The 26,128-nt window shown below is 49.7% G+C and overlaps 1 protein-coding gene across 7 annotated transcripts in view; it reads right to left on the bottom strand.

The window, feature by feature from the left end:
• Window positions 1-26,028, bottom strand: part of TOM1L2 (target of myb1 like 2 membrane trafficking protein) — an 85,989-nt gene extending 59,961 nt beyond the window's left edge. For 3 of the 7 annotated variants that reach the window (XM_040356335.1, XM_040356336.1, XM_040356337.1), the window contains exons 1-2: window positions 25,820-26,023; window positions 699-783 (exon numbers count right to left, since the gene is read on the bottom strand). In XM_040356335.1, coding sequence (XP_040212269.1) covers window positions 699-783; window positions 25,820-25,871 — 137 coding nt within the window. In that variant the 5' untranslated portion in view covers window positions 25,872-26,023. Of the gene's footprint in view, window positions 1-698; window positions 784-25,819 lie in introns of all 7 variants that reach the window. The other 4 variants (XM_040356333.1, XM_040356334.1, XM_040356331.1 and 1 more) reach the window with 2 other exon arrangements.
• Between the last annotated feature and the right edge of the window lie 100 nt (window positions 26,029-26,128).

Genomic DNA, 26,128 nt, shown 5'->3' with positions numbered 1-26,128 from the left:
ATTAGCGGACTTCCAGATGTTGCAAAACTACAATTCCCATCATGCCTCTGCCTCTGGGTGTCATGCTTGTGCCTGTCAGAGTCTTGCTATGACTCATGGGACTTGTAGTTCTGCAACAGCTGGAGGTCCGCTAATTGCAAATCCCTGCTCTATAGCATGGGTCTTCAAACTACGGCCCTCCAGTTGTTCAGGAACTACAATTCCCATCACGCCTAGTCATGTCTGTGAATGTCGGTGTGTTACAATGCCTCATGGGATGTGTAGTTCTACAACAGCTGGAGGGCCGTAGTTTGAGGATCCCTGCTCTATAGTGTGTACTTGTCTCATTCCAGAGCACTAAGTGTCATTTCTGTCTGCCGCTTCCTTCCTCTGCTATCAGTGTGAGTCACTTCTGACACATTTTCCTGACACCAAAAGAGAAATGGTGACAGGGGAGGGACCTCCAGCTGATTGACAGCCTCAGCTCTGTTTCTGTGTGAAGGGGGCGTGTGTCCCTTTCCTCCAATCAGCTCTCATCACTGATGATGTAACTTCAGCTCTCCGTCTGTTATTAGACTCAGTGGCGGGCGAGAGCCAGAGGGGGCGACGCTCCAGCGCCCTCTATGGACGCACCGCCACTGCTGACAGGTTCACTTTAGGCTTCACAGAAGAAGGAAAACCATGGCTATGGGAAATGTGATGTTCCTGGATCTACCCACCCTTCTTCTGTCTCATTGATGATGTCACAGATCTCCATGTTGAGCGTCCAATCCTCGCTCTGAAGGGAGCCTTCCGTGGCTTTCTCTGTGGAAGACATGAAAAGGAGAGAGAAGTCAGAATGAGAACTAATAAGTGCAGAATAAGGCAGCAGGTGGATCCGATGAGTAGTAGGGACTCCAATGGCAAGTCCACACCTCCAAAGTGGCCTTCCCCAGACTATCAATACTCATGTTAGTAGAGCATCTTTCCTTCACCAACTAGGGCAGGGATCTTCAAACTATGGCCCTCCAGCTGTTGTGGAACTACACATCCCACGAGGCATTGTAAAACTCTGACATTCACAGACATGACTAGCAGGGCCGGCCCTATGATGGACCGGGTGGTACCATGGGTACCAGGCAGCACTTTTAGGGGGGCAGTATATTTTTTGTGCTATAAATATATATATTTTTTAACTTTTTGCTATAATAAATATCCCCAAAATTTTGAAAAATAAACTATTTTCTTCAGTTTAGGCCAATATGTATTCTTCTACATATTTTTGGTACCAAAAAACCCCCAAAAAAACACAATTAGCGTACATTGATTAGTTTGCGAAAAAGACATTGTGGCCGCCGGCAATTCACAGGTCCCTTTATACTCCTGGATACATGTATAGAGCCATGGCAGGTCCTTTTATACACCTATATGCATGTATAGAGCCATGACAGGCCCTCTTTATACATCTATAGAGCCATGACAGGCCCTCGTTATACTCCGTTATACATTTATAGAGCCATGACAGGCCCTCGTTATACTCCGTTATACATTTATAGAGCCATGACAGGTCCTCTTGATATTCCTTTACATGTAAAGAGTAATGACAGGTCCTCTATATACATGTATAGAGCCATGACAGGTCCTCTTTATACTCCTTTATACATGTATAGAGCCATGACAGGTCCTCTTTATACTCCTTTATACATGTATAGAGCCATGACAGGTCCTCTTTATACTCCTTTATACATGTATAGAGCCATGACGGGTCCCCTTTAGTTATCATGATATCAAATAATGAATGTGGGGGGCATTTTGCTTGGCGTGATTTTTTTTCTGGGGGGGCAGCATTTCATTCTTGGTCCCAGGCAGCACAATGTCTTGGGCCAGCACTGATGACTAGGCATGATGGGAATTGTAGTTCCTGAACAACTGGAGGGCTGTAGTTTGAAGACCCCTGAACTAGACTATTCTAATCCAGAACCAGCACAATCACCACACAAAAATGAGGAGGATCTTTGCAACCAATAGTAAAAAAAAACACAGCTAGGTGACAACGTAAAAAGGAAGGGAGGCGGAGCTGGGAACACCACTGCAGAAGTCACATGACATTTACCAGACCTATCTGCAGGTATTGGAAGCGGCTGTGCCGGTATCTACAGATGGTACTTTTTCACCTCGTGCCACAGTGATGGCAACAGAGATTCAAAAAGCTATAACAGGGTCTCTCTATACTACAGTCCACGCGCCAAATCTGACCTGCTGCAAGGTTTTATCTCACTCTCTGATTTAAGAAGGGAGTATAATGTAAAGGAAGAGGGGGCTCGCTTATGTAAGGGGGAACTTGATGGGAAGAGGGCTCTGATGTGGACCCTGATGTAGGTGGAACTTTGATGTAAGGGGGGCTGTGATGGGGACTTTGATGCAAGAGGGACTTTTATGGGGACCTTGATGTAAGGGGGGCTCTGACGGGGACCCTGATGTAAGGGGGCTCTGACTGGGACTTTGAAGTAGGGGACTTTTATGTAGTGGGACATTTTAATGGGGGCTCTGACGGGGACCCTGATGTGACGGCGCTCCGACGGGGACCCTGATGTAAGGGGGGCTCCGACGGGGACCCTGATGTAAGGGGGGCTCCGACGGGGACCCTGATGTAAGGGGGGCTCCGACGGGGACCCTGATGTAAGGGGGGCTCCGACGGGGACCCTGATGTAAGGGGGGCTCCGACGGGGACCCTGATGTAAGGGGGGATCCGACGGGGACCCTGATGTAAGGGGGGATCCGACGGGGACCCTGATGTAAGGGGGGATCCGACGGGGACCCTGATGTAAGGGGGGATCCGACGGGGACCCTGATGTAAGGGGGGCTCCGACGGGGACCCTGATGTAAGGGGGGCTCCGACGGGGACCCTGATGTAACGGCGCTCCGACAGGGACCCTGATGTAAGGGGGGGCTCCGACGGGGACCCTGATGTAAGGGGGGGCTCCGACGGGGACCCAGATGTAAGGGGGGGCTCCGACGGGGACCCAGATGTAAGGGGGGGCTCTGACGGGAACCCTGATGTAAGGGGGGGCTCCGACGGGAACCCTGATGTAAGGGGGGGCTCCGACGGGAACCCTGATGTAAGGGGGACTCCGACGGGAACCCTGATGTAAGGGGGGCTCCGACAGGAACCCTGATGTAAGGGGGGCTCCGACAGGAACCCTGATGTAAGGGGGGCTCCGACAGGAACCCTGATGTAAGGGGGGCTCCGACAGGAACCCTGATGTAAGGGGGGCTCCGACAGGAACCCTGATGTAAGGGGGGCTCCGACAGGGACCCTGATGCAAGGGGGGCTCCGATGGGGACCCTGATGCAAGGGGAGCTGTGATGGGGACTTTGAAGTAAGTGGGGCACTTTTAGATGGGGATATTTGTGGGGGATTCTGATGGGCTCACATTTATTTGGAATTTTTATTGCTTTGTTTTACGAAGGTTCATTCTCTCTTGTTCTGATATTTGAAAAAAAAATATATATATATATATTTTCATTTAAACCACTTGCCAACTGGACCCCCTTCCTGCCCAGACCAATTTTCAGCTTTTAGCACGGTCGCACTCTGAACGACAACTGCGTGGTCATGCAATACTATACGCGAACAACATTTTATTCATTTTTATTTAGATTTTTTAGACAGACAGAGCTTTATTTTGGTGGTATTTATTCACCACTGAGTTTTTTTTCTTTGCTAAACAAAAAGAAAAAAAGACCAAACATTTTGAGAAAAAAAAATATATAAATTTTTTTTTTTTTAATTTTAACATTTTTTAAAATAGGTTATTTTTCTCCTCGCTGATGAGACTGCACCGATGGGCACTGATGAGAAGGCACTAATATGTAGCACTGATAGGTGGCACTACTATGCAGCACTGGTGAGGTGGCACTGATGAGAAGGCACTAATATGAAGCACTGATGGGAACTGAAAGGCAGTACCAACTGGCATCACTGATGGGCACTGTTGGGGCTGCACTGATAACCAGTCCTCTGATTAACTGTGCAGATGACCGCTGTGAGGAAATGCTCCTGATCGGATCTCCTCTCCTCACACACTATCAGGCTGCATTCACACCTGAGCGTAGCGTTTTTGGTAGTTTTTTCTGGCGTTTTGTTGTGCGTATTCATTCTTATTTGCGCGTTTGCATACAGCGTCGTCCGACGTTTTTGTACTTCGACGTTTTTTATTTTAGCCAATAGGAAAAATTATCATCTCTTTCATCACTTGTTGCTATGTTTTTGGATTTTTTTTATCTTCTGCCTGGGTGAAATGTTCTATTGATCAAAGCGACAAAACGCCCGTAGAAATGCTTGTTGTCGCGCTGGACGCTTGAATCGAGCGTTTCCATTACTTCCTATGGGAAATACAAACGCTCAAAAACGCCCAAACCACCCAATTTGCGCAACAAAAAAGGGTCCGGAACTTGTTTGAGCTTCAGGCGTTCGGCGTCAGGCCTTTTGGAGTGGAGATGTGAACCATCTCCATAGAGAATAATGTATGTTTTCCCCTCTAGCGTTTTGGAGCGTCGCGCTTCAAGCGACAAAATGCTTAGGTGTAAATGGGGCCTTAGAGTGAGGAAAGGAATGGCAATAATGGCACTTTCTTGTTTACATGTGATCAGCTGTGATTGGGCACAGCTGATGCCGCCCACCCGTCATTTGTCAATACGGCGGGCGGAAGGTGAATCAATTTGAATTAATCCTCATAAAAAAAAAAAACACTTTTTTTTTTTTTGGCTTGCAAATATTTGTAAAATAGACAATGTGGCCCTCGTACTGAAAAGTCTGGGGACCCCGAAGCTTTGCGATCCTTTACAAACAAAATGGCTTCTTTAACTGTGTAAGTGCCATGAAAAGTTTACAGATCAGGTACAAGAAAAGGAAAATTCTTCCGATCTTTCGGTCAGACTGCAGGATTCTTTTATTGAATTAGAGAGGTCCGGCTCAGCAAAAAAAAAAAAAAAAAAAAATGACTACACCGCAGAACAAAATGACACGAAACGAGAACGGCGAGCGCCAATCTTGCTGGAAATCCTGATGGTGTCAGCAAAGAGTGACAGGACCTCAGAGAGCCGGGCGGCTGGCTGGCACTTTCCTGACTGCAAAGACAAATGAGCGCCGATGATCCGAATATCAAGTCATCAGTATCGCTCAATCGCAATCCAGCCGACGTTGTCAAGATTTGACCGAAAGCGCTTCTGTCTGGTGAAAGGCCAAGCTGCTGCGGCACCTCCTGCAAAGAGCAGCTGCCAATCAAAAAACAAAGAGGGCTTTTTTTACCCAGGAAAGGAAAGATGGCGGAGAAGAGATATCCAACAGAGAGCAAGTCTCCTGAAATGACCTCCGTCTGTTCCTCAATTCCAGTCCTCAAGGCGCACCAACAGGCCATGTTTTCAGGATTTACATTATTTTGCACAGGCGATTTGATCAGTTTCACTGCTTTAGTAATTACCACAGCCGTTACATCTGAAGGAAATCCTGAAAACATGACCTGGAACTGGAATTGAGAAACACTAGTCTACGGCAATGCTGGGACAAATCCCAGGAGGTATAGCAGGAACCCACTTCCCAAGAAGAGCTTTTCTCATGAAGAATTAAAGAATATAGGCAAAGGCGACACTCCCGGGGTACGGGGACCATGAAGAATATAGGCAAAGGCGACACTCCCGGGGTACGGGGACCATGGAGAAAAAGTATGTAGGCCAATGGTGACACTCCCGGGGTACGGGGACCATGAAGAATTAAAGAATATAGGCAAAGGTGACACTCCCGGGGTACGGAGACCATGAAGAATTAAAGAATATAGGCAAAAGGTGACACTCCCGGGGTACGGGGACCATGAAGAAAAAGTATGTAGGCAAAGGTGACACTCCCGGGGTACGGGGACCATGAAGAAATAAAGAATATAGGCAAAGGTGACACTCCCGGGGTACGGGGACCATGAAGAAAAAGTATCTAGGCAAAGGTGACACTCCCGGGGTACGGGGACCATGAAGAATTAAAGAATATAGGCAAAGGTGACACTCCCGGGGTACGGGGACCATGAAGAATATAGGCAAAGGTGACACTCCCGGGGTACGGGGACCATGAAGAAAAAGTATGTAGGCAAAGGTGACACTCCCGGGGTACGGGGACCATGAAGAATTAAAGTATGTAGGCAAAGGTGACACTCCCGGGGTACGGGGACCATGAAGAAATAAAGAATATAGGCAAAGGTGACACTCCCGGGGTACAGGGACCATGAAGAATTAAAGTATCTAGGCAAAGGTGACACTCCCGGGGTACGGGGACCATGGAGAAAAAGTATGTAGGTCAATAGTGACACTCCCGGGGTACGGGGACCATGAAGAAAAAGTATGTAGGCAAAGGTGACACTCCCGGGGTACGGGGACCATGGAGAAAAAGTATGTAGGTCAATAGTGACACTCCCGGGGTACGGGGACCATGAAGAAAAAGTATGTAGGCAAAGGTGACACTCCCGGGGTACGGGGACCATGAAGAAAAAGTATGTAGGCAAAGGTGACACTCCCGGGGTACGGGGACCATGAAGAAAAAGTATGTAGGCAAAGGTGACACTCCCGGGGTACGGGGACCATGAAGAATTAAAGTATCTAGGCAAAAGTGACACTCCCGGGGTACGGGGACCATGAAGAAAAAGTATGTAGGCAAAGGCGACACTCCCGGGGTACGGGGACCATGAAGAAAAAGTATGTAGGCAAAGGCGACACTCCCGGGGTACGGGGACCATGAAGAAAAAGTATGTAGGCAAAGGTGACACTCCCGGGGTACGGGGACCATGAAGAATTAAAGTATCTAGGCAAAGGTGACACTCCCGGGGTACGGGGACCATGAAGAATTAAAGTATCTAGGCAAAGGTGACACTCCCGGGGTACGGGGACCATGGAGAAAAAGTATGTAGGCAAAGGTGACACTCCCGGGGTACGAGGACCATGGAGAAAAAGTATGTAGGCAAAGGCGACACTCCCGGGGTACGGGGACCATGGAGAAAAAGTATGTAGGCAAAGGTGACACTCCCGGGGTACGGGGACCATGAAGAAAAAGTATGTAGGCAAAGGTGACACTCCCAGGGAACGGGGACCATGAAGAATTAAAGAATATAGGCAAAGGTGACACTCCCGAGGTACGGGGACCATGAAGAATTAAAGAATATAAGGTGACACTCCCGGGGTACGGGGACCATGAAAAATTAAAGAATATAAGGTGACACTGCCGGGGTACGGGGACCATGAAGAATTAAAGAATATAAGGTGACACTCCCGGGGTACGGGGACCATGAAAAATTAAAGAATATAAGGTGACACTCCCGAGGTACGGGGACCATGAAGAATTAAAGAATATAGGCAAAGGTGACACTCCCGGGGTACGGGGACCATGAAGTAAAAGTATATAGGCAAAGGTGACACTCCCGGGGTACGGGGACCATGAAGAAAAAGTATGTAGGCAAAGGTGACACTCCCGGGGTACGGGGACCATGAAGAAAAAGTATGTAGGCAAAGGTGACACTCCCGGGGTACGGGGACCATGAAGAAAAAGTATGTAGGCAAAGGTGACACTCCCGGGGTACGGGGACCATGAAGAAAAAGTATGTAGGCAAAGGTGACACTCCCGGGGTACGGGGACCATGAAGAATTAAAGAATATAGGCAAAGGTGACACTCCCGGGGTACGGGGACCATGAAGAATTAAAGTATGTAGGCAAAGGTGACACTCCCGGGGTATGGGGACCATAAAAAAATATATAGGGCCAGATTCAGAAAGAAGTTACAATGGCGTATCTATTGATACGCCGCGTAACATCTAGGATGCAGCGTCGTATTTTACGTCGTTTGCGTAAGTCGTTCGCGAATAGGACTGTACGTAAGTTACGCTCACGTCGAAAGCATTGACAGTTTGCGGCGTAATTTGGAGCATGCGCACTTGGAAACGTTCACGGACGGCGTAAACGTCAATTACGTGGGGTCACAAGTAATTTAAATAAAACACGCCCACATCATCCACATTTGAATTAGGCGGGCTTACGCCCGCCCATATACGCTACGCCGCCGTAACTTCGGGCGTAAGATCTTTCAGAATACACTACTCGCTTGACTGAGTTACGGCGGCGTAGCGCATATGAGATGCGCTACGCCCGCAGAAAGATACGCTAATCTTTCTGAATCTGGTCCATAGTATGTAGGCCAAGGTGACACTCCCGGGGGAACGGGGACCATTAAAAATTACTTAGAACCCCTCCCCCCCCCACACACACACACACACACACACACACTAATTATATATATATATATATATATATATATATATGTTAATATATATGTTTTCTCATACACCCTAGAGAATAAAATGGCGGTCGTTGCAATACTTTATGTCACACCATATTTGCCCAGCAGTCTTACAAGCACAATTTTTTTTAATTGAAAAAAAACACAACAGTTAAGTTACCCACATTTTTTTTTTATACTGTGAAAGATAAATGTTACGCCGAGTAAATTGATACCCAACATGTCACGCTTTAAAATTGTGCCCACTGGTGGAATAGCGACAAGCTTTGACATTTAAAAATCTCCATAGGCGACTTTTAAAAATGTCTACAGATTACCAGTTTAGAGTTAGAGGAAGGTAGTTTGTACTGCCCCACCCCCCACCAAAAAATAAATAAATTGGGACTTTAAATTGGCAAAAACACAGAAAATTTCAAGATCTGAATTTATTCTACAAATAACAGATCGATTCTATAGAAAAAAATCATCTGAACATGACGATTGTGAAAACAGACATTGGGGCAGATTCAGGTACCGCTGCACACTTCTTACGGAGGCGCAGCGTCCCGTTTTTTCCCTGCGCCCCCGCAAATTATTTGCGCTACGCTTCATTCACGAAGCAGTAGCCACGTAATTTGCGTGGGCGCTCCCTTTAAAAATGCCCGGCGTAAGGGCGCGTAATTTAAATGATCCCGTAGGGGGCGTGGATCATTTAAATTAGGCGCGTTCCCGCGCCGAGCGTAGTGCGCATGCTCCGTCGGGAAACTTTTCCGACGTGCATTGCGGCAAATGACGTCGCAAGGACGTCATTTGCTTCAAAGTGAACGGCGTCCAGCGCAATTCACGATTCACTTACGCAAACGACGTTAAATTTAAAATTCGCGACGCGGGAACGACGGGTATACGTAGCATTGGCTGCCCCTGCTAATAGCAGGGGCAGCCTTACGCAAAAACCGACGTACGCAAACGACGTAAACTGCGTACGCAGGGCTCGCGTAGGGTTGTGAATCGGCGTTAGTATGCAATTTGCATACTATACGCTGACCACAACGGGAACGCCACCTAGCGGCCTGCGTAAGAATGCAGCCTAAGATATGACGGCATAAGGAGCCTTATGCCAGTCATTTCTTAGGCTGCAGTCGGCGTATCGAGGTTCCTGAATCAGGAGCATTCGAAACGCCGGGGGAAGTAAGCAATTGCGCTGCGTAACTATGGTTACGCAGACGCAATTGCTCTCTGAATCTGGGCCATTGACGAAGACATGATTACAATAAAAATAAAAAAACACAAAAAATATTATCTTGCAATAAATTGTATGATATATGTATAAAGAAAATATCACTCCATTGTCCGGTAGAACTTTCCGGTATCCGACATCTGGGTTAAGTTCTAACGGTATCCAACGCGTTTCAGGTTTTAGATTCCTTTCATCAGGGGTAATTATATAATTAAAGTGGCTCAGTGCCGTATCGCAAAACATGGCCTGAACATTAAGGGGGGGGGGGTAAAACCTCCCTGGGCTTAAGTGGTTAAGATGGAACAGTACTTGGGATAAGGCGATTGTTTCTAATACCAGTGAGGTGTGGACGAAGGAGTGGCGGGGGGCAGTGCCATCTTCTTAGCATCATGGGCCCCCGGGCAAAGAAATGCATTGGTGCCCCAACAATGAAGATGGTGACCTGCGGCGTGCTACGCTGTCTGAGTCAGAAGATGGCAGGGGAAGGGGGTGGAGCCGATCTAGTTTTCCAGCCACATTGGCGGCACGCTATGAATGCTGGGGCGTCCATGGCATGCTCTGAATGTTGGGGCGGCCACTCATGTCACTGGTTGCTAGGCACCAGGCGGCCACCAATTCTAGCAACCAGTGCAGTCAAGTGGCATGCCACAGCTTCGGTGGCTTGGTGCCCCTTCTCTGTGGCAGCTTATAGCGTCGGGGCATGGTGCACCCGTCTAGGATCGGCCCTGCCTGTCCTGATGGGGCCCCATGGGCACCTGTGCCCAGGTGTGCCCACTGGATAAGATGGCCCTGGCGGGGGGGTTGGGAAAAGATCCCAAGCTTCCTTACTTTATTCAACGTTAAAAAATAAATAAAAAGGTTTTGGCTTTACATCCAGTTCAATCCTAATCTCTGAACGGCGGCAAAGCAGAGTCGGGTGATTTCATTTCCTTTGTCGCTGAATTCCGTGTCCATAAATCACGATTCTTCCAGCCGGAGAGACGCAGAAATACGTTCAGAACGCCGATACTCCGATCCGATCCGGAGCCTAAAATTCCCAGCAGCCCCCAGAGAGGATTGCCGCCGACAGCCGCTCTGCAGTGACAATATATCTACAAAGCGTAGACGCGGCGCACTGCGCGGTGCTACCAATAGACCTTTGCTGCACCTCCTCTCATCATCTGCAGGACCTCACTGATGTAACGCATGCTGCGCCGCCTTATTTAGAAGTACCTGCAGAGGGATTAACCCCTTCCCTTGGCTGCCAACCATACAGACTTATGCCAAGATAGCGGGAACAATGCCACAGCCAAGGCACGTTTGAGGGATGAGGGTTTGGTACATAATGCAGATAGGCAAAAGACCTGTAGGCAGATTCACAAAGACTTACGACGGCGTATCTTTAAGCGTATGCTCAAATTGAGAGATACGCTTCTCTGTTGCTAAGATACGACCGGCGTAAGTCTCCTACGCCGTCGTATCTTAGGTGCATATTTACGCTGGCCGCTAGGGGCGTGTACGTCAATTTATGCCGAGAATATGTAAATGAGCTAGATACGCCTATTCACGAACGTACGTACACCCGTCGCAGTAAGCTACGCCGTTTTGCAGGCGTAAAGATAAACCACCAAAAAGATGGCACAGCCAATGTTAAGTAAGGACGTCGGAACAGCCGTCCAATTTCACGTCATTTACGTAAGCCGATTCAGAATGGGGCTGGGCGTAGGTTACGTTCACGTCGAAAGCCTTGACTATTTGTGACGTGATTTTGAGCATGCGCACTGGGATACGTCCACGGACGGCGCATGGGGCGTTTGTTAGACGCGTGATTTACGTGGGGTCACGAGGCATTACCATACAACACGCCCACTACAGCCTACTTTGAATTAGGCGCGCTTACGCTGGCCCATTTACGCTATTCCGCCGCAACTTACAAAGCAAGTGCTTTGTGAATACTGCACTTGCCCGTCTAAGTTGCGGAGGCGTAGCGTAAATAGGATACGCTACGCCCGCACAAAGTTACGCCCTTCTACGTGAATCTGGCCCCTGATGTCTGTAGATCCAAGCATCACACTGTTATAAGGACTAGAAACCTCTATACCCCATTAACCACTTGCCTCCTGCCCACCCAAATGACGTCGCCCCAGAACAGGGCCATGTTGCTAGGACATGGCATGACCCTGATCTCTGTAAAGAGCAGCGGGCCTTTAACCATGTGATCTGATGTGTCCAATCACAGCCGGTCACATGTAAAACACGGAAATGCCGGAGTTTGTGTCAAGGTAAGTCGATAAGTGGCATATCCTCGCAGGGGACATGGAGACATGTAATCAGGGCACTGATCATCAGTGCCCATTGGTGATACCAGTCCATGCTGGCTATCATTGCTGCCCATTAATGCCCATCTGTGACAGGAAGTCAGGTAAATCTGTGGGTGTTGTCACAAACGGGACATACATTTCTGCCTTGCTTAGACAATACACTAATCATTATTGGGCGTCGGCTGAAAAAAAATAGCCAGACAAGGTCTAAGGGCGTTGAAAGACTCCAGCTGTTCAGAGTGAGGCAATTAAGCCCTCTATAAGAAGTCTAGAGGGTTACCACTTATTGCTGCATCACTCCTAAGGCTGTGTGAGTAGGAGAGCAGTGCCAGAAAGTCTCCTGATGAGGTGAGGAGACCATTGACTTTTTCCTGTTTTATAAATATCAAAAGACTATTGTTTTGTGCTGTATGACCAGCACTGTCTACCCAGCAGTAGGCTGTGCTAGACTCCATAGATAGGTTCCTGTGTGGAAGGTAGACGCCCAAAGTGGCTAGGATTTATTTTATGTTTGATTTTGTTTATGCTGTTTGGATGCTTGCACTTGTTTTCCAGCAAGATGGAAAAATAAACCAAAAACTTTGTTTTCAACCGTCTTCGACTGCCAGTCTGTATAGATTCAGTGTGTGGTGAACCCATCCAAGGGGTCACACACCCCGCTACCGAGCTAACCCCTCACACACCCATCAGTGCCACCTATCACTTTTCCCACTGGCCGCCAATGCAATGAACATTAATCCCACTGACCACCAATGTAAGGGGCATTATTCCACTGACCTAAGGGGGGCCCCTCTCACCTGACCACCAATGCAAGGGGCATTATTCCACTGACCTAAGGGGGCCCCTCTCACCTGACCACCAATGTAAGGGGCATTATTCCACTGACCTAAGGGGGGCCCCTCTCACCTGACCACCAATGTAAGGGGCATTATTCCACTGACCTAAGGGGGGCCCCTTTCACCTGACCACCAATGTAAGGGGGATTATTCCACTGACCTAAGGGGGGCCCTCTCACCTGACCACCAATGTAAGGGGCATTATTCCACTGACCTAAGGGGGGCCCCTCTCACCTGACCACCAATGCAAGGGGCATTATTCCACTGACCTAAGGGGGCCCCTCTCACCTGACCACCAATGTAAGGGGCATTATTCCACTGACCTAAGGGGGGCCCCTCTCACCTGACCACCAATGTAAGGGGCATTATTCCACTGACCTAAGGGGGGCCCCTTTCACCTGACCACCAATGTAAGGGGGATTATTCCACTGACCTAAGGGGGGCCCTCTCACCTGACCACCAATGTAAGGGGCATTATTCCACCGACCTAAGGGGAGCCCTCTCACCTGACCACCAATGTAAGGGGCATTATTCCACTGACCTAAGGGGGGCCCCTCTCACCTGACCACCAATGTAAGGGGCATTATTTCACTGACCTAAGGGGAGCCCCTCTCACCTGACCACCAATGTAAGGGGCATTATTCCACTGACCTAAGGGGGGCCCCTCTCACCTGACAACCAATGTAAGGGGGATTATTCCACTGACCTAAGGGGGGCCCCTCTCACCTGACCACCCCACCAATGCAAGGGGCATTATTCCACTGACCTAAGGGGGGCCCCTCTCACCTGACCACCAATGTAAGGGGCATTACTCCACTGACCTAAGGGGGGCCCCCTCTCACCTGACCACCAATGTAAGGGGCATTATTCCACTGACCTAAGGGGGGCCCCTCTCACCTGACCACCAATGTAAAGGGCATTATTCCACTGACCTAAGGGAGGCCCCTCTCACCTGACCACCAATGCAAGGAGCATTACTCCACTGACCTAAGGGGGGCCCCTCTCACCTGACCACCAATGCAAGGAGCATTACTCCACTGACCTAAGGGGGGCCCCTCTCACCTGACCACCAATGTAAGGGGCATTATTCCACTGACCTAAGGGGGGCCCCTCTCACCTGACCACCAATGTAAGGGGCATTATTCCACTGACCTAAGGGGGGCCCCTCTCACCTGACCACCAATGTAAGGGGCATTATTCCACTGACCTAAGGGGGGCCCCTCTCACCTGACCACCAATGCAAGGAGCATTACTCCACTGACCTAAGGGGGGCCCCTCTCACCTGACCACCAATGTAAGGGGCATTATTCCACTGACCTAAGGGGGGCCCCTCTCACCTGACCACCAATGTAAGGGGCATTATTCCACTGACCTAAGGGGGGCCCCTCTCACCTGACCACCAATGTAAGGGGCATTACTCCACTGACCTAAGGGGGGCCCCCTCTCACCTGACCACCAATGTAAGGGGCATTACTCCACTGACCAGGAAGCACTTTTTGTAGATTTTCTTTCTGCCCATTATTTTAAAAGGGACAAATAATAAGCAAAAAAAGGGGGGGGGGCCCGAGGGATTCGGTTCCAAATGAAGGACAGTAGGGATCTATGCATGCATGCTGGAGTTCTGCCGTAAATAGTTTGTAGAAAATACTTTGTTGCGTCACACTGCGCCTGCGCTTCTGGAAATCCGCTAGAGTCCAAATAGGATTTGGACACGGAGAGCAGCAATCCCGCGTACAGCTCCAGCGGCAGCTGCGATTCTCTGCGAGGGAAGCCGGGATGAGGATCTACATGGCGGTGCTTTTCCAGTAAGGCTCCGTCTGCCTTCCCCAATCTCATTTCCTGAGCCGGTCCCCGAGAGTGATATTCACTAATCCGGTTACTGATAATAGGATTCTCTACAACTCTTTAAACTGCATATAATCCGACGGGATCAGAGCGGCAAAAAAGGAGCTATTCTGCTTATCCCCGACTCCTAGAAGGCCAATACAAAAAACTCTGCTGTGCAGGGGGCCCAGCCATCCCATAATAAAGTCTCACCATCCAAATACACCAAGTCATATTTAAAGCTGAACTACAGGCAGACAGCAAAGTTCAGGTGCATGTACAGTATATGGACTATCTTATCTGCCGACAGAGTTTAACCACTTAACCCCCGGACCATATTGCTGCCCAAAGACCAGAGTACTTTTTGCGATTCGGGACTGCGTCGCTTTAACAGACAATTGCGCGGTCGTGCGACGTGGCTCCCAAACAAAATTGGCGTCCTTTTTTTCCCCACAAATAGAGCTTTCTTTTGGTGGTATTTGATCACCTCTGCGGTTTTTAGTTGTTGCGCTATAAACAAAAATAGAGAGACAATTTTGAAAAAAATAAATATTTTTTACATTTTGCTATAATAAATATCCCCCAAAAATATATTAAAAAACATTTTTTTTTCCTCAGTTTAGGCCGATACGTATTCTTCTACATATTCTTCGTAAAAAAAAAAAAAAAAATCGCAATAAGCGTTTATTGATTGGTTTGCGCAAAAGTTATAGCGTTTACAAAATAGGGGGTATTTTTATGTAATTTTTATTATATTTTTTTTACTAGTAATGGCGGCGATCAGCGATTTTTTTTTCGGTATTGCGACATTATGGCGGACACTTCGGACATTTTTGACACATTTTTGGGACCATTGGCATTTTTATAGCGATCAGTGCTATAAAAATGCATTGGATTACTATAAAAATGCCACTGGCAGTGAAGGGGTTAACACTAGGGGGCGGGGAAGGGGTTAAGTATGTTCCCTGGGTGTGTTCTAACTGTGGGGGGGGGGGTGGCCTCACTAGGGGAAACACTGATCCTCGGTTCATACATTGTATGAACAGAGGATCAGGCATTTCCCCTGCTGACAGGACCGAGAGCTGTGTGTTTACACACACAGCTCCCGGTCCCCGCTCTGTAACGAGCGATCGCGTGTGCCCGGCGGCGATCGCGGCCGCCGGGCACACGCACGGGAGTCGGGGGCGAGCGGGGGGCGCGCACGCGCCCCTAGTGGCGGCTGGGAGAGAGGACGTCATACTACGTGCTCTCGCCCAGCCGAGCCAACTTGCCGACGTAGAACGGTGGTGGGCAGTCGGCTAGTGGTTAAATGCTGTTCAACCAGTCTTATGGTCCAGGTACCTCTGCCAGGCAGCATAGCCATGTCTTAGACCAGGGCTCGACAAATCCCGGGCGCCAGGTCGCCATGGCGACTAGAAATAGGGTCCTGGCGACTTGTGAGCTGGCGCCATCTGGTGGTGGCCGTTGGTATTACAAGTTAAGCATTACCCACTTGCCTCTAATACTTGCGGCGGCGGATCTTAAATCAGATATGTTACGTGGATCTAAAGATCCGCTGATCTATCTGAATCTGGCCCAAGAAATCTAATAAGGCGTTAACCATGTTTTATTTTTTTTTGTTTTTTTCCCCCCAAAGAAAATCTCTCCAGCATTCAATCTACAATACAAATCTCTCAGCTGACTGTTAGAGGATAATCGTAGTCCATACTCCATCCCGCCCGCTGACTGGCGCCATGAATGAACGCTCGCTCTGCGCCCACACAGGATCATTTGGAAGCCTCAGCGCTGGGGATTCTGGCTTTTCCCCGCCGCCCTTCTCTGACCTTTTACACCAGGGATCCTCAAACTACGGCCCTCCAGCTGTTGCGGAACTACACATCCCATGAGGTATTGTAAAACTCTGACATTCACAGACATGACTAGGCATGATGGGAATTGTAGTTCCTGAAGAACTGGAGGGCCATAGTTTGAAGACCCATGTTTTACACCAACACAAGACATGAAGAACTCTGCAGAGCTGGTTTTAGGAAATGAATCTCCATTAAATTACAAGATGTCCTTTTCTGAACCTGTGATGGAAGTTATAGAAGACACCATAGGGGGAGATTTACTAAGACTGGAGAGGGCAAAATCTGGTGCAGCTCTGCATGGCAGCCAATCAGCTTCTAACTTCAGCTTGTTCAATTAACCACTTCGCATCCGGGCCAATCCTGACACTTCACTCCTACATGTAAAAATCATCATTTGCACCGTATATCTCATCATTAACCACTTAAGGACCGGACCAATATGCTGCTAAATGACCCAAGGGGTTTTTACAATTCGGCACTGCGTCGCTTTAACAGACAATTGCGCGGTCGTGCGACGTGGCTCCCAAACAAAATTGGCGTCCTTTTTTCCCCACAAATAGAGCTTTATTTTGGTGGTATTTGATCACCTCTGCGGTTTTTATTTTTTGCGCTATAAACAAAAATAGAGCGACAATTTTGAAAAAAATTCAATATTTTTTACTTTTTGCTATAATAAATATCCCCCAAAAACATATATAAACAATTTTTTTCCTTAGTTTAGGCCGATACGTATTCTTCTACCTATTTTTGGTAAAAAAAAAAAAAAAAATCGCAATAAGCGTTTATCGATTGGTTTGCGCAAAATTTATAGCGTTTACAAAATAGGGGATAGTTTTATTATTATTTTTTTTTTTTACTACTAATGGCGGCGATCAGCGATTTTTTTCGTGACTGCGACATTATGGCGGACACTTCGGACAATTTTGACACATTTTTGGGACCATTGTCATTTTCACAGCAAAAAATGCATTTAAATTGCATTCTTTATTGTGAAAATGACAGTTGCAGTTTGGGAGTTAACCACAGGGGGCGCTGTAGGAGTTAGGGTTCACCTAGTGTGTGTTTACAACTGTAGGGGGGTGTGGTTGTAGGTCTGACGTCATCGATCGTGTCTCCCTATAAAAGGGATCACTCGATCGATGCGCCGCCACAGTGAAGCACGGGGAAGCCGTGTTTACATACGGCTCTCCCCGTTCTTCAGCTCTGAGGAGCGATCGCGAGGGGGCGGCTAGAAACTAATAGCCGCGCCCTCGTCCCGGATCGCTCCTGAAGCCACGGGAACCACCGCATTTTCCCGGGGGGGGGTCCCGATCGGACCCCCGACCCACATCTAGGCAGGGACGTACAGGTACGCCAATGTGCCTGTCCGTGCCATTCTGCCGACGTAAATGTACATGCGGCGGTTCGGAAGAGGTTAAGGTGAAAAAACATCCGATGCTTACCCCCCCCCCCCCCATAGCCCCCCGTTAATTTATCTGAGCCCTTGAAAGTCCCGCGTCATGAACAAGCTGGCTTCTCGGCCCTTCATTGGATGATTGATAGCAGTGCAGCCATTGGCTCCCGCTGCGGTCAATCAAATCAATGACGCCGGGGCCGAGTGATGACATCAGCAGATATGGCCGCCGGCTGTATCACGGGAGTGCGCCCGCAAGCTAAACCCCTTGGGAGAACGCTTCCCAGAAGGGGGCTAGCTCTTGCGGGGGAGGAGCCGAGACAGCCACCGAGGGACCCCAGAAGACGAGGATCGGGGGCCACTCTGTGCAAAACGAACTGCACAGTGGAGGCAAGTATGACATGTTTGTTATTCAAAAACAATTCAAAATGAACCTTTACCACCCCTTTAAGCTTTAAAGTATTATTAAACCCACAACAGTAAAATCAGTCTGTATATGCAGTAAAGCATGCTTGTTATTCTCACTACGGAACCTAAGGGGTTAATCCTCTGCGTTGTGTAAAAAATATCCTGTCTTCTCTGACCCTCCCCTTCTTCTACAGTCCCCAATCTATCTCCTGATAGAACAGAGCCTTGGGGGACAGGCTGCACATGCTCAGTTTGGTGTGTATTGCTAGAGAGTTTTTTCTTCTTCTTGGGAGGGTGCATGTGATCAGTACAGGGCCAATCAGCACTGTCCAAACAAAGGGTCAGGGGTTCTGCAGCCTCATAGGACAGTCAGGAGGAGAATGAAACCTCCTCCTACAAGATTTAAAGTGTTACTAAACCCTCAACAGTAAAAATAAGTCTGTATATGCAGTAAAGCGTGCTTGTTATAGTCATTGTGGAACCTAAGGGAGTTAATCCTCAGCATTGAGTAAAAAGGCTATTTGATTCGGTTTTCTCTGATCCTCCCCTTCTTTCACTGTCCAAAATTCATCTCCTGATAGAACTGAGCCTTGGAGTCACTCTGCACATGCTCAGTTTGGTCTGTCTTGCTAGGGAGTTTTTTTTTTCTGGGAGAGTACATATGATCAGCACAGGGCCAATCCAGACAGAGGGTTGGGGGGTCCTGCAGCCTCATAGGACAGTCAGAAGAGAATGAAAACTCCTCTTACAAGCTTTAACCAGACACTGATAGAAGTCACAAGACTGCTATATACTGCTGATGAGAAAGTAGGTTATATGGGTTTTCAATGGTATAGTTCACACCAGTGCTTGCCGTTAGAGGTCGACCGATATATCGGCCGATATTTTGCCTTTTTAAAGATATCGGCCGATTATTATGTAAAATAGGCCGATTGTCTGGGATCTGAGGTAGGGATGTGCTGGGTGGAATTCTTCCGCCTGCCTGCCCGCTGCTGTCTGCTGACTTTTTTTTTTTTTTAGTTTAGGAAGTCGGCAGCCAACCAGCAGGCCGGTAACAGCCCATCGGCGGGCGCCGCTGCCAACATCCTCCACTCTAAAGTAAATGTCCCCTGACGTGCTGCGCGCCCTGCCTACAAACCCCAGAATGCCGCGCGGGCCGGTAACTGCCAGCCCGCGCTGCATTCTGGGGTTTGTAGGCAGAAGCAGGGCGCGCAACACGTCAGGGGACGCTTTTTTTTTTTTTTTAGAGTGGAGGATGTCGGCAGTGGCGCCCTGTCGATTGGCTGTTACCGGCCCGCTCTGCATTCTGGGGATTGTAGGCAGAGGCGGGGCAGCACGTCAGGGATGAATGGAGCTTTCTTGTGCTAGGCTAGGAGATGGAACGGAGCCTGGAGCGGTCCGCTGGTGGGCATTAATGAGGTGGCAGTGAATGACATTGGGCTGTACTGGTGGGCACTGATGTGGGGCACTTGTTGGCACTGATGAGGTGATGCACTGGTTGGCACTGATGTGATGCACTGGTGAGATGAACTGGTGGGCACTGACAGGTTGAACTGTTTGGCACTGATGTGGAACTGATGGACACTAATAGGCTCCACTGGTGGGTACTGATGAGGTTGCACTGGTGGGCACTAATGGATACTGATAGGCTGCGCTGATGGGCTGCACCAGTGGGCACTGATAGGATGCACCCCACCTCTCCACCCTAGGTTTTTTGAGATAAAGAAAAAAATAAAAAAAAAAATAAAAAAAAAAACAGCCCAAAATAACGGCCGCAAAAATCGGCAACACATATCGGCCATTGGCCGCCCCGGTTTCCAAATATCGGCATCGGCCAGAGAAAAACCCATATCTACTTGTCGTTCCAGAAAAAAGAAGAAGAAGAAGAAGAAGAAGACGTAGAGCATGCTGCATATTCCCTGCACTGGAAGACACGTGTCCTTATTTAACCACTTCCCGCCCGGCCTACAGCCGATTTACGTCCGGGAAGTGGTTCTGAAATCCTGACTGGACGTCCTGCAGGATTTCATGCCGCGCGCGCCCGTGGGGGGCGCGCAGCGTGGCGATTGGTGATGCGGGGTGTCAGTTTGACACCCTGCATCTCCGATCTCGGTAAAGAGCCTCCGGCGGAGACTCTTTACCACGTGATCAGCCGTGTCCAATCACGGCTGATCACGATGTAAACAGGAAGAGTCGTTGATCGGCTATTCCTCACTCGCGTCTTTCAGACGCGAGTAGAGGAGGGCCGATCGGCGGCTCTCCTGACAGGGGGGGTTCGCGCTGATTGTTTATCAGCACAGCCCCCCCTCAGATCGCCACACTGGATCACCAGGGAAGCCCACACTGGACCACCAGGATGGGCCAAACCAAAAAAAAAAAGCCTGAAAAAAAAAACACATTAAAAAAAAAAGATGCCAATCACTGACTGGCAACCTGGATAAATCAGTGCTGCCCCACAGTGTCCATCAGTGCCACCCCAGTGTCCATCAGTGCCACCCCACAGTGTCCATCAGTGCCACCCCACAGTGCCCATCCATGCCCAGTGCCCACATATCAGTGCCCATCTGTGCCACCCATAAGTGCCGCCCATGAGTGCCCATCAGTGCCGCCCATGAGTGCCCATCAGTGCCGCCTATGTGTGCCCATCAGTGCCGCCCATGAGTGCCCATCAGTGCCGCCCATGAGTGCCGCCCATGAGTGCCCATCAGTGCCGCCCATGAGTGCCCATCAGTGCCGCCTATGAGTGCCCATCAGTGCCGCATACCAGCGCCGCCAATCAGTGCCACCTCATCTGTGCCCGTCAGTACTACCTCATCGATGTCCATCAGTGCCATCTCATCGGTGCCCATTAGTGCCGCCATATCAGTGCTCGTAATTGAAAGAGAAAAACAAATTTATAAAAAAATAAAAACGTAATTTTTTTTCAAAATTTTCAGTCTTTTTTTAGTTGTTGCGCAAAAAAAAAAAAAAAAACGCAGAGGTGATCAAATACCACCAAAAGAAAGCTCTATTTGTGGGGAAAAAAGGACGCCAATTTTTGTTTGGGTACAGTGTAGCATGACCGCGCAATTGCCATTCAAAGTGCGACAGCGCTGAAAGCTGAAAATTGGCTTGGGCGGGAAGGTGTGTAAGTGCCTGGTATGGAAGTGGTTAAGGTTAAAAAAAAAAAAAGGGGGGGGGGGGAATACACTGGACTGCATCAAAAACGCACATGCAGAAAAGCATCCGGAATGCACTTCTATGGTGTGAAGTAAAAAGCAAAGCTGGCCACCCGCCGTCCATCTATAATTACATATTAGATTACTATCATTAATTTACGGCTGGGTGGATCTTCTTATGGGCGGATGAATCACCCACTTATGTCTTACATGAGATCAACAAAACCGAGATCACTGCAGGGAGGAGTCTCACTCCCTTTGCTGCACACAGCTAAACTACCAGGAATCAAGATCTAGCAGGATATAAAGCAAAGGGATAATAATAATAATAATACAGGTTCTCCTAATAGAGGTTCTCATGCTCTCACTCACTACAGGTAACAATAACAAATGGGTGACCTGCATCTTTTTAGCAGCAAATGTAATCTAAAGAATCTTAGTTTAATATTTAGTAGCAATTCTCTTCTCTCTAAACTAAGCAGACCAGGCAGAGATATGATTGGAGCAGAATCTGGATGTGAAAATCCAGGAGTGGCCAGGAGAGGGCGCTGGTGGTGAGAAGTGACAGCTACTGACCAATCAAGGCAATAGGACACAGATGTAAAACAAACCTTGGGGTAGATTCAGGTAGGGGAGCGCAATGATACGGCGGCGAAGCGTATCGTATTTACGCTACGCCGCCGTAAATTACAGGAGCAAGCGCTGTATTCACAAAGCACTTGCTCCGTAAGTTGCGGCGGCGTAGCGTAAAAGGGGCCGGCGCAAGCGTGCGTAATTCAAATGATCCGGTAGGTGGCGTGGATCATTTAAATTAGGCGCGTTCCCGCGCCGAACGTACTGTGCGTGCGCCGTCCCTAAAATTTCCCGACGTGCATTGCGGTAAATGACGTCGCAAGGACGTCATTGGTTTTGACGTGAAGCGCCAGCGCCATTCACGGACGACTTACGAAAACGAGGTAAAATTTTCAAATCGCGACGCGGGAACGACGTCCATACTTAACATTGGCTGCGCCTCCTCATAGCAAAAGCAGCCTTACGCCGAAAAAGGCCTTAACGCAAACGACGTAAAAAAACGAACGCCGGGCGCACGTACGTTTGTGAATCGGTGTATCTAAGAAATTAGCATATTCTACGCCGACAACAACGGAAGCGCCCCTAGCGGCCAAAGTTATATTGCACACAATTCTACGCCGCCGCAATCAAGTTACGTCGGGGGAGGAAGACTATTTTTTTCAGCGTAACTGCCTTTGTGAATCGGCGTAACGCTACGCGGGCGCGGAATTCAAATTACGGCGGCGTATCTGGAGATACGCCGCCGCAAAAAGGTACCTGAATCTACCCCAATGACATTAGTGAGCCTTTAGGCCGATACACCCTATAGGCTCACTATGCAAGCCGCTTAGGGCCCCGCAAAGCTGCAGAGGGCCCCCCAAATTACTAGAGGCCCCGCCTGGTTAGAAGTCATTTTTGGCCCCTCACCCCGCTTCTCAACTCACTGGCTACATGGGAGAAGACCCCCAAGACCCCTTTCACGCTGGGGCCGCTTTAAAGCTCCGTTCGTTTTAGCGCTGTTTAAACTGCGTTTTTGTGGCGCTAGTGGGGCGCTTTTACCCCCCAAAAAAAGGGGTTAAAAAAAAAAAACATCCTTTTGCGGCGCTTTCAAAGCGATTTTTTTCAGGCGCTGCCCATTCATTCCAGTGGGCAGGGCATTTTGGGAAGGCGCTCCCGAACCAACCCAAAGACGCTGCTTGCAGGACTTTTCCTAACATCCCGCAAGCGCGCCGCCCCAGCGTGAAAAGTCACACTGGAGTGAATGGGAAGCAGTTTTTTTAAGGCGCTTAGCAGAGGCTATTTCCAGCGCAAAGCGCCTGAAAACCACCCCAGTGTGAAAGGGGTCTAAGACATGATATATTTTCTGAAAACAGACACCTGAGATCAGGGGGTGATAATAATCAGAATTATGGTCGCCCTCTAAGGGCAGTTGTGTCTGTAAGACTAGATGTCACGAGCCCCCCACCCCCCCTTACATCAGATGTCAAAGCCCCCCCCAACCCCTCAGAAGTCAAGAGTCACCCACCCCTCCTTACATCACAGTGCACCCCCCTCCCTTTACTTTGCCAGGAAGAAGCTGGGGGCAGAGCTGGGAAGAATAATGTGCAGGGGTCTAGAGGAGGGCTGTAGTCAGCTGCAGGAGTCTGTTGAATGCTTAGACCAGGGGGGGGGGGGGAGACAAGGGGGTGCTGTGGTTGCACAGAGATGGGCAGGATCTGTAGGAGGAGGAGGGCCCCAGTAGAGGAGGAGCCAGGAGCACTGGCGGGGGGAGAGGGGCACCCAGAAGAGGAGAAGACAGGAGCAGCGGTGAGGGGGCATCCAGAAGAGGAGGAGCTAGGAGCACCGGCAGGGGGGCACTCTTGCACCGATGAGCCCACAAGGAGGAGTCAGGAGCACCAGCAGGAGGGGCCCCAGAAGAGAAGGAGCCAGGAGCAGCGGCCACCCAGAAAAGGAGGAGCTAGGAGCACCGGCGGGGGGCACCAAGAAGAGGAGGAGCCAGGAGCACCAGCAGGGGGGGACCCAGAAGAGGAGCCAGGAGCACAGATGAGGGAGCCCATGAGAGAAGGAGCACCGGCATGAGGGCCTCGGAAGAGGAGAAGCACCCAGAAGAGGAGGAGCCAGGAGTGCTGGCAAGGGGGGCACCCGGAAGAGGAGGAGCCAGGAGCACCAGCAGGGGGCATCCAAAAGAGGAGCCAGGAGCACTGGCAAGGGAGGCACCAAGAAGAGGAGGAACCAGGAGCACCAGCAGGGGGGCATCCAAAAGAGGAGGAGCCAGGAGCACTGGCAAGGGAGGCACCAAGAAGAGGAGGAACCAGGAGCACCAGCAGGGGGGCACCTAGAAGAGGAGGAGCCAGGAGCACCGATGAGGGAGCCCATGAGAGGAAGAGAACCAGCAGGGGGGCCTCAGAAGAGGAGGGGCCAGCGCACCAATGAGGGGGCATCCAAAAGAGGAGGAGCAAGGAGCACTGGCAAGGGGGGCACCCAGAAGAGGAGGAGCCAGGAGCAGCGAAGAGGGAGCCCATGAGGAGGAGGAGCACTGGCCAGGGGGCCTCAGAAGAGGAGGGGCCAGGAGCACTAGCAGTTGGGGCCTCAAAAGAGGAGGGGCCAGGAGCACCGGCAGAGGAGGCCTCAGAAGAGGAGAAGCCCCGGCAGAGGGGGCCTCAGAGGAGGAGGAGCCAGGAGCACCGGCAGAGGGGGCCTCAGAGGAGCCAGGAGCACCGGCAGAGGGGGCCTCAGAAGAGGAGGAGCCAGGAGCACCGGCAGAGGGGGCCTCAGAGGAGCCAGGAGCACCGGCAGAGGGGGCCTCAGAAGAGGAGGAGCCAGGAGCACCGGCAGGGGGGCACTCAGAAAAGGAGGAGCCAGGAGCTCCGGCAGGGGGGGCACTCAGAAGAGGAGGAGCCAGGAGCTCCGGCAGGGGGGCACTCAGAAGAGGAGGAGCCAGGAGCTCCGGCAGGGGGGCACTCAGAAGAGGAGGAGCCAGGAGCTCCGGCAGGGGGGCACTCAGAAGAGGAGGAGCCAGGAGCTCCGTCAGGGGGGCACTCAGAAGAGGAGGAGCCAGGAGCACCGGCAGGGGGGCACTCAGAAGAGGAGGAGCCAGGAGCTCCAGCAGGGGGGCACTCAGAAGAGGAGGAGCCAGGAGCTCCGGCAGGGGGGGCACTCAGAAGAGGAGGAGCCAGGAGCACCAATGAGGAAGGCCATTAGAAGAGGAGCCAGGACCTCATAAGAGGAAGATCTGGGCCACTCTGTGCAAAACCACAGCACAGAGCAAGTATGCATTACATGTTTATTTTCTATTTTAATGAAAAAAAAAAAGAAAGGTTTTTAACCATTTTAATGTAAAGAATTCTCTGATTGGATACACTGGAGAGAGTGACATCACTAGAGTAAAAGAGGAGACAATGACACATATTGGGGGGGGGGGTATATCTTATACCAGGAGGTGACACACACATATATATATATAAATATAATAATAATAGTGTGTTTGTGTGTATATATATATATATATATATATTAGTAGGAGGTGACACATACAAAGGGACATGTATTATAATAGGAGGTGACAATGACACACACAGGGGACATATATATAATATAGAAGGTGACAATGACACATACAGGGGACATATATAAATATAATATAGGAGGTGACACACACAGGGGATATATATATAATAGGAGGTGACAATGACACACACAGGGGACATATACATATATATAATAGGAGGTGACAATGACACACACAGGGGGGAGATATATATATAATATAGGAGGTGACAATGACACACACAGGGGGGAGATATATATATAATAGGAGGTGACAATGACACACACAGGGGATATATATATATATATATATAATAGGAGGTGACAATGACACATACAGGGGACATATATATATAATAGAAGGTGACAATGACACACACAGGCCCTGCAGGCCTCTCTCACACACACAGGAGACCCCGGGCCCCCCGTCCCTCCCCCGCTCTCTTACCGATACATTGCCCCACCGGGGTGCTGTACGGGTTCCCCAGCAGAAACTCCATCTTGATGACAACAAACAGCCGGCCTCTCGATTCACTCCCACAGTCAGGCCGAGCTCCCGCCCTCTCTGCATCCCCATTGGACGAGCGAAGAGGATCCTGAACCTCATTGGGCCATTCTGTCACTGCGCCCGCCCCCACCGACGTTGGTTTTCACCCCATTGGTTTACGCAGCTGTCAACCTTGACTGTTGTCCTTTGCTAAACCGGAGGGGAATGACAGGGCTAACCCCGTCTTCAGAGTCTGATTGGTCGGCGCAC

The sequence above is a fragment of the Rana temporaria genome, chromosome 6 (assembly GCF_905171775.1).
Source record: "Rana temporaria chromosome 6, aRanTem1.1, whole genome shotgun sequence".
In the NCBI taxonomy this organism is placed as follows: domain Eukaryota; kingdom Metazoa; phylum Chordata; class Amphibia; order Anura; family Ranidae; genus Rana; species Rana temporaria.
Note: the sequence above shows the minus strand (reverse complement) of the source record. Positions and strands in the feature narration are given on the sequence as shown.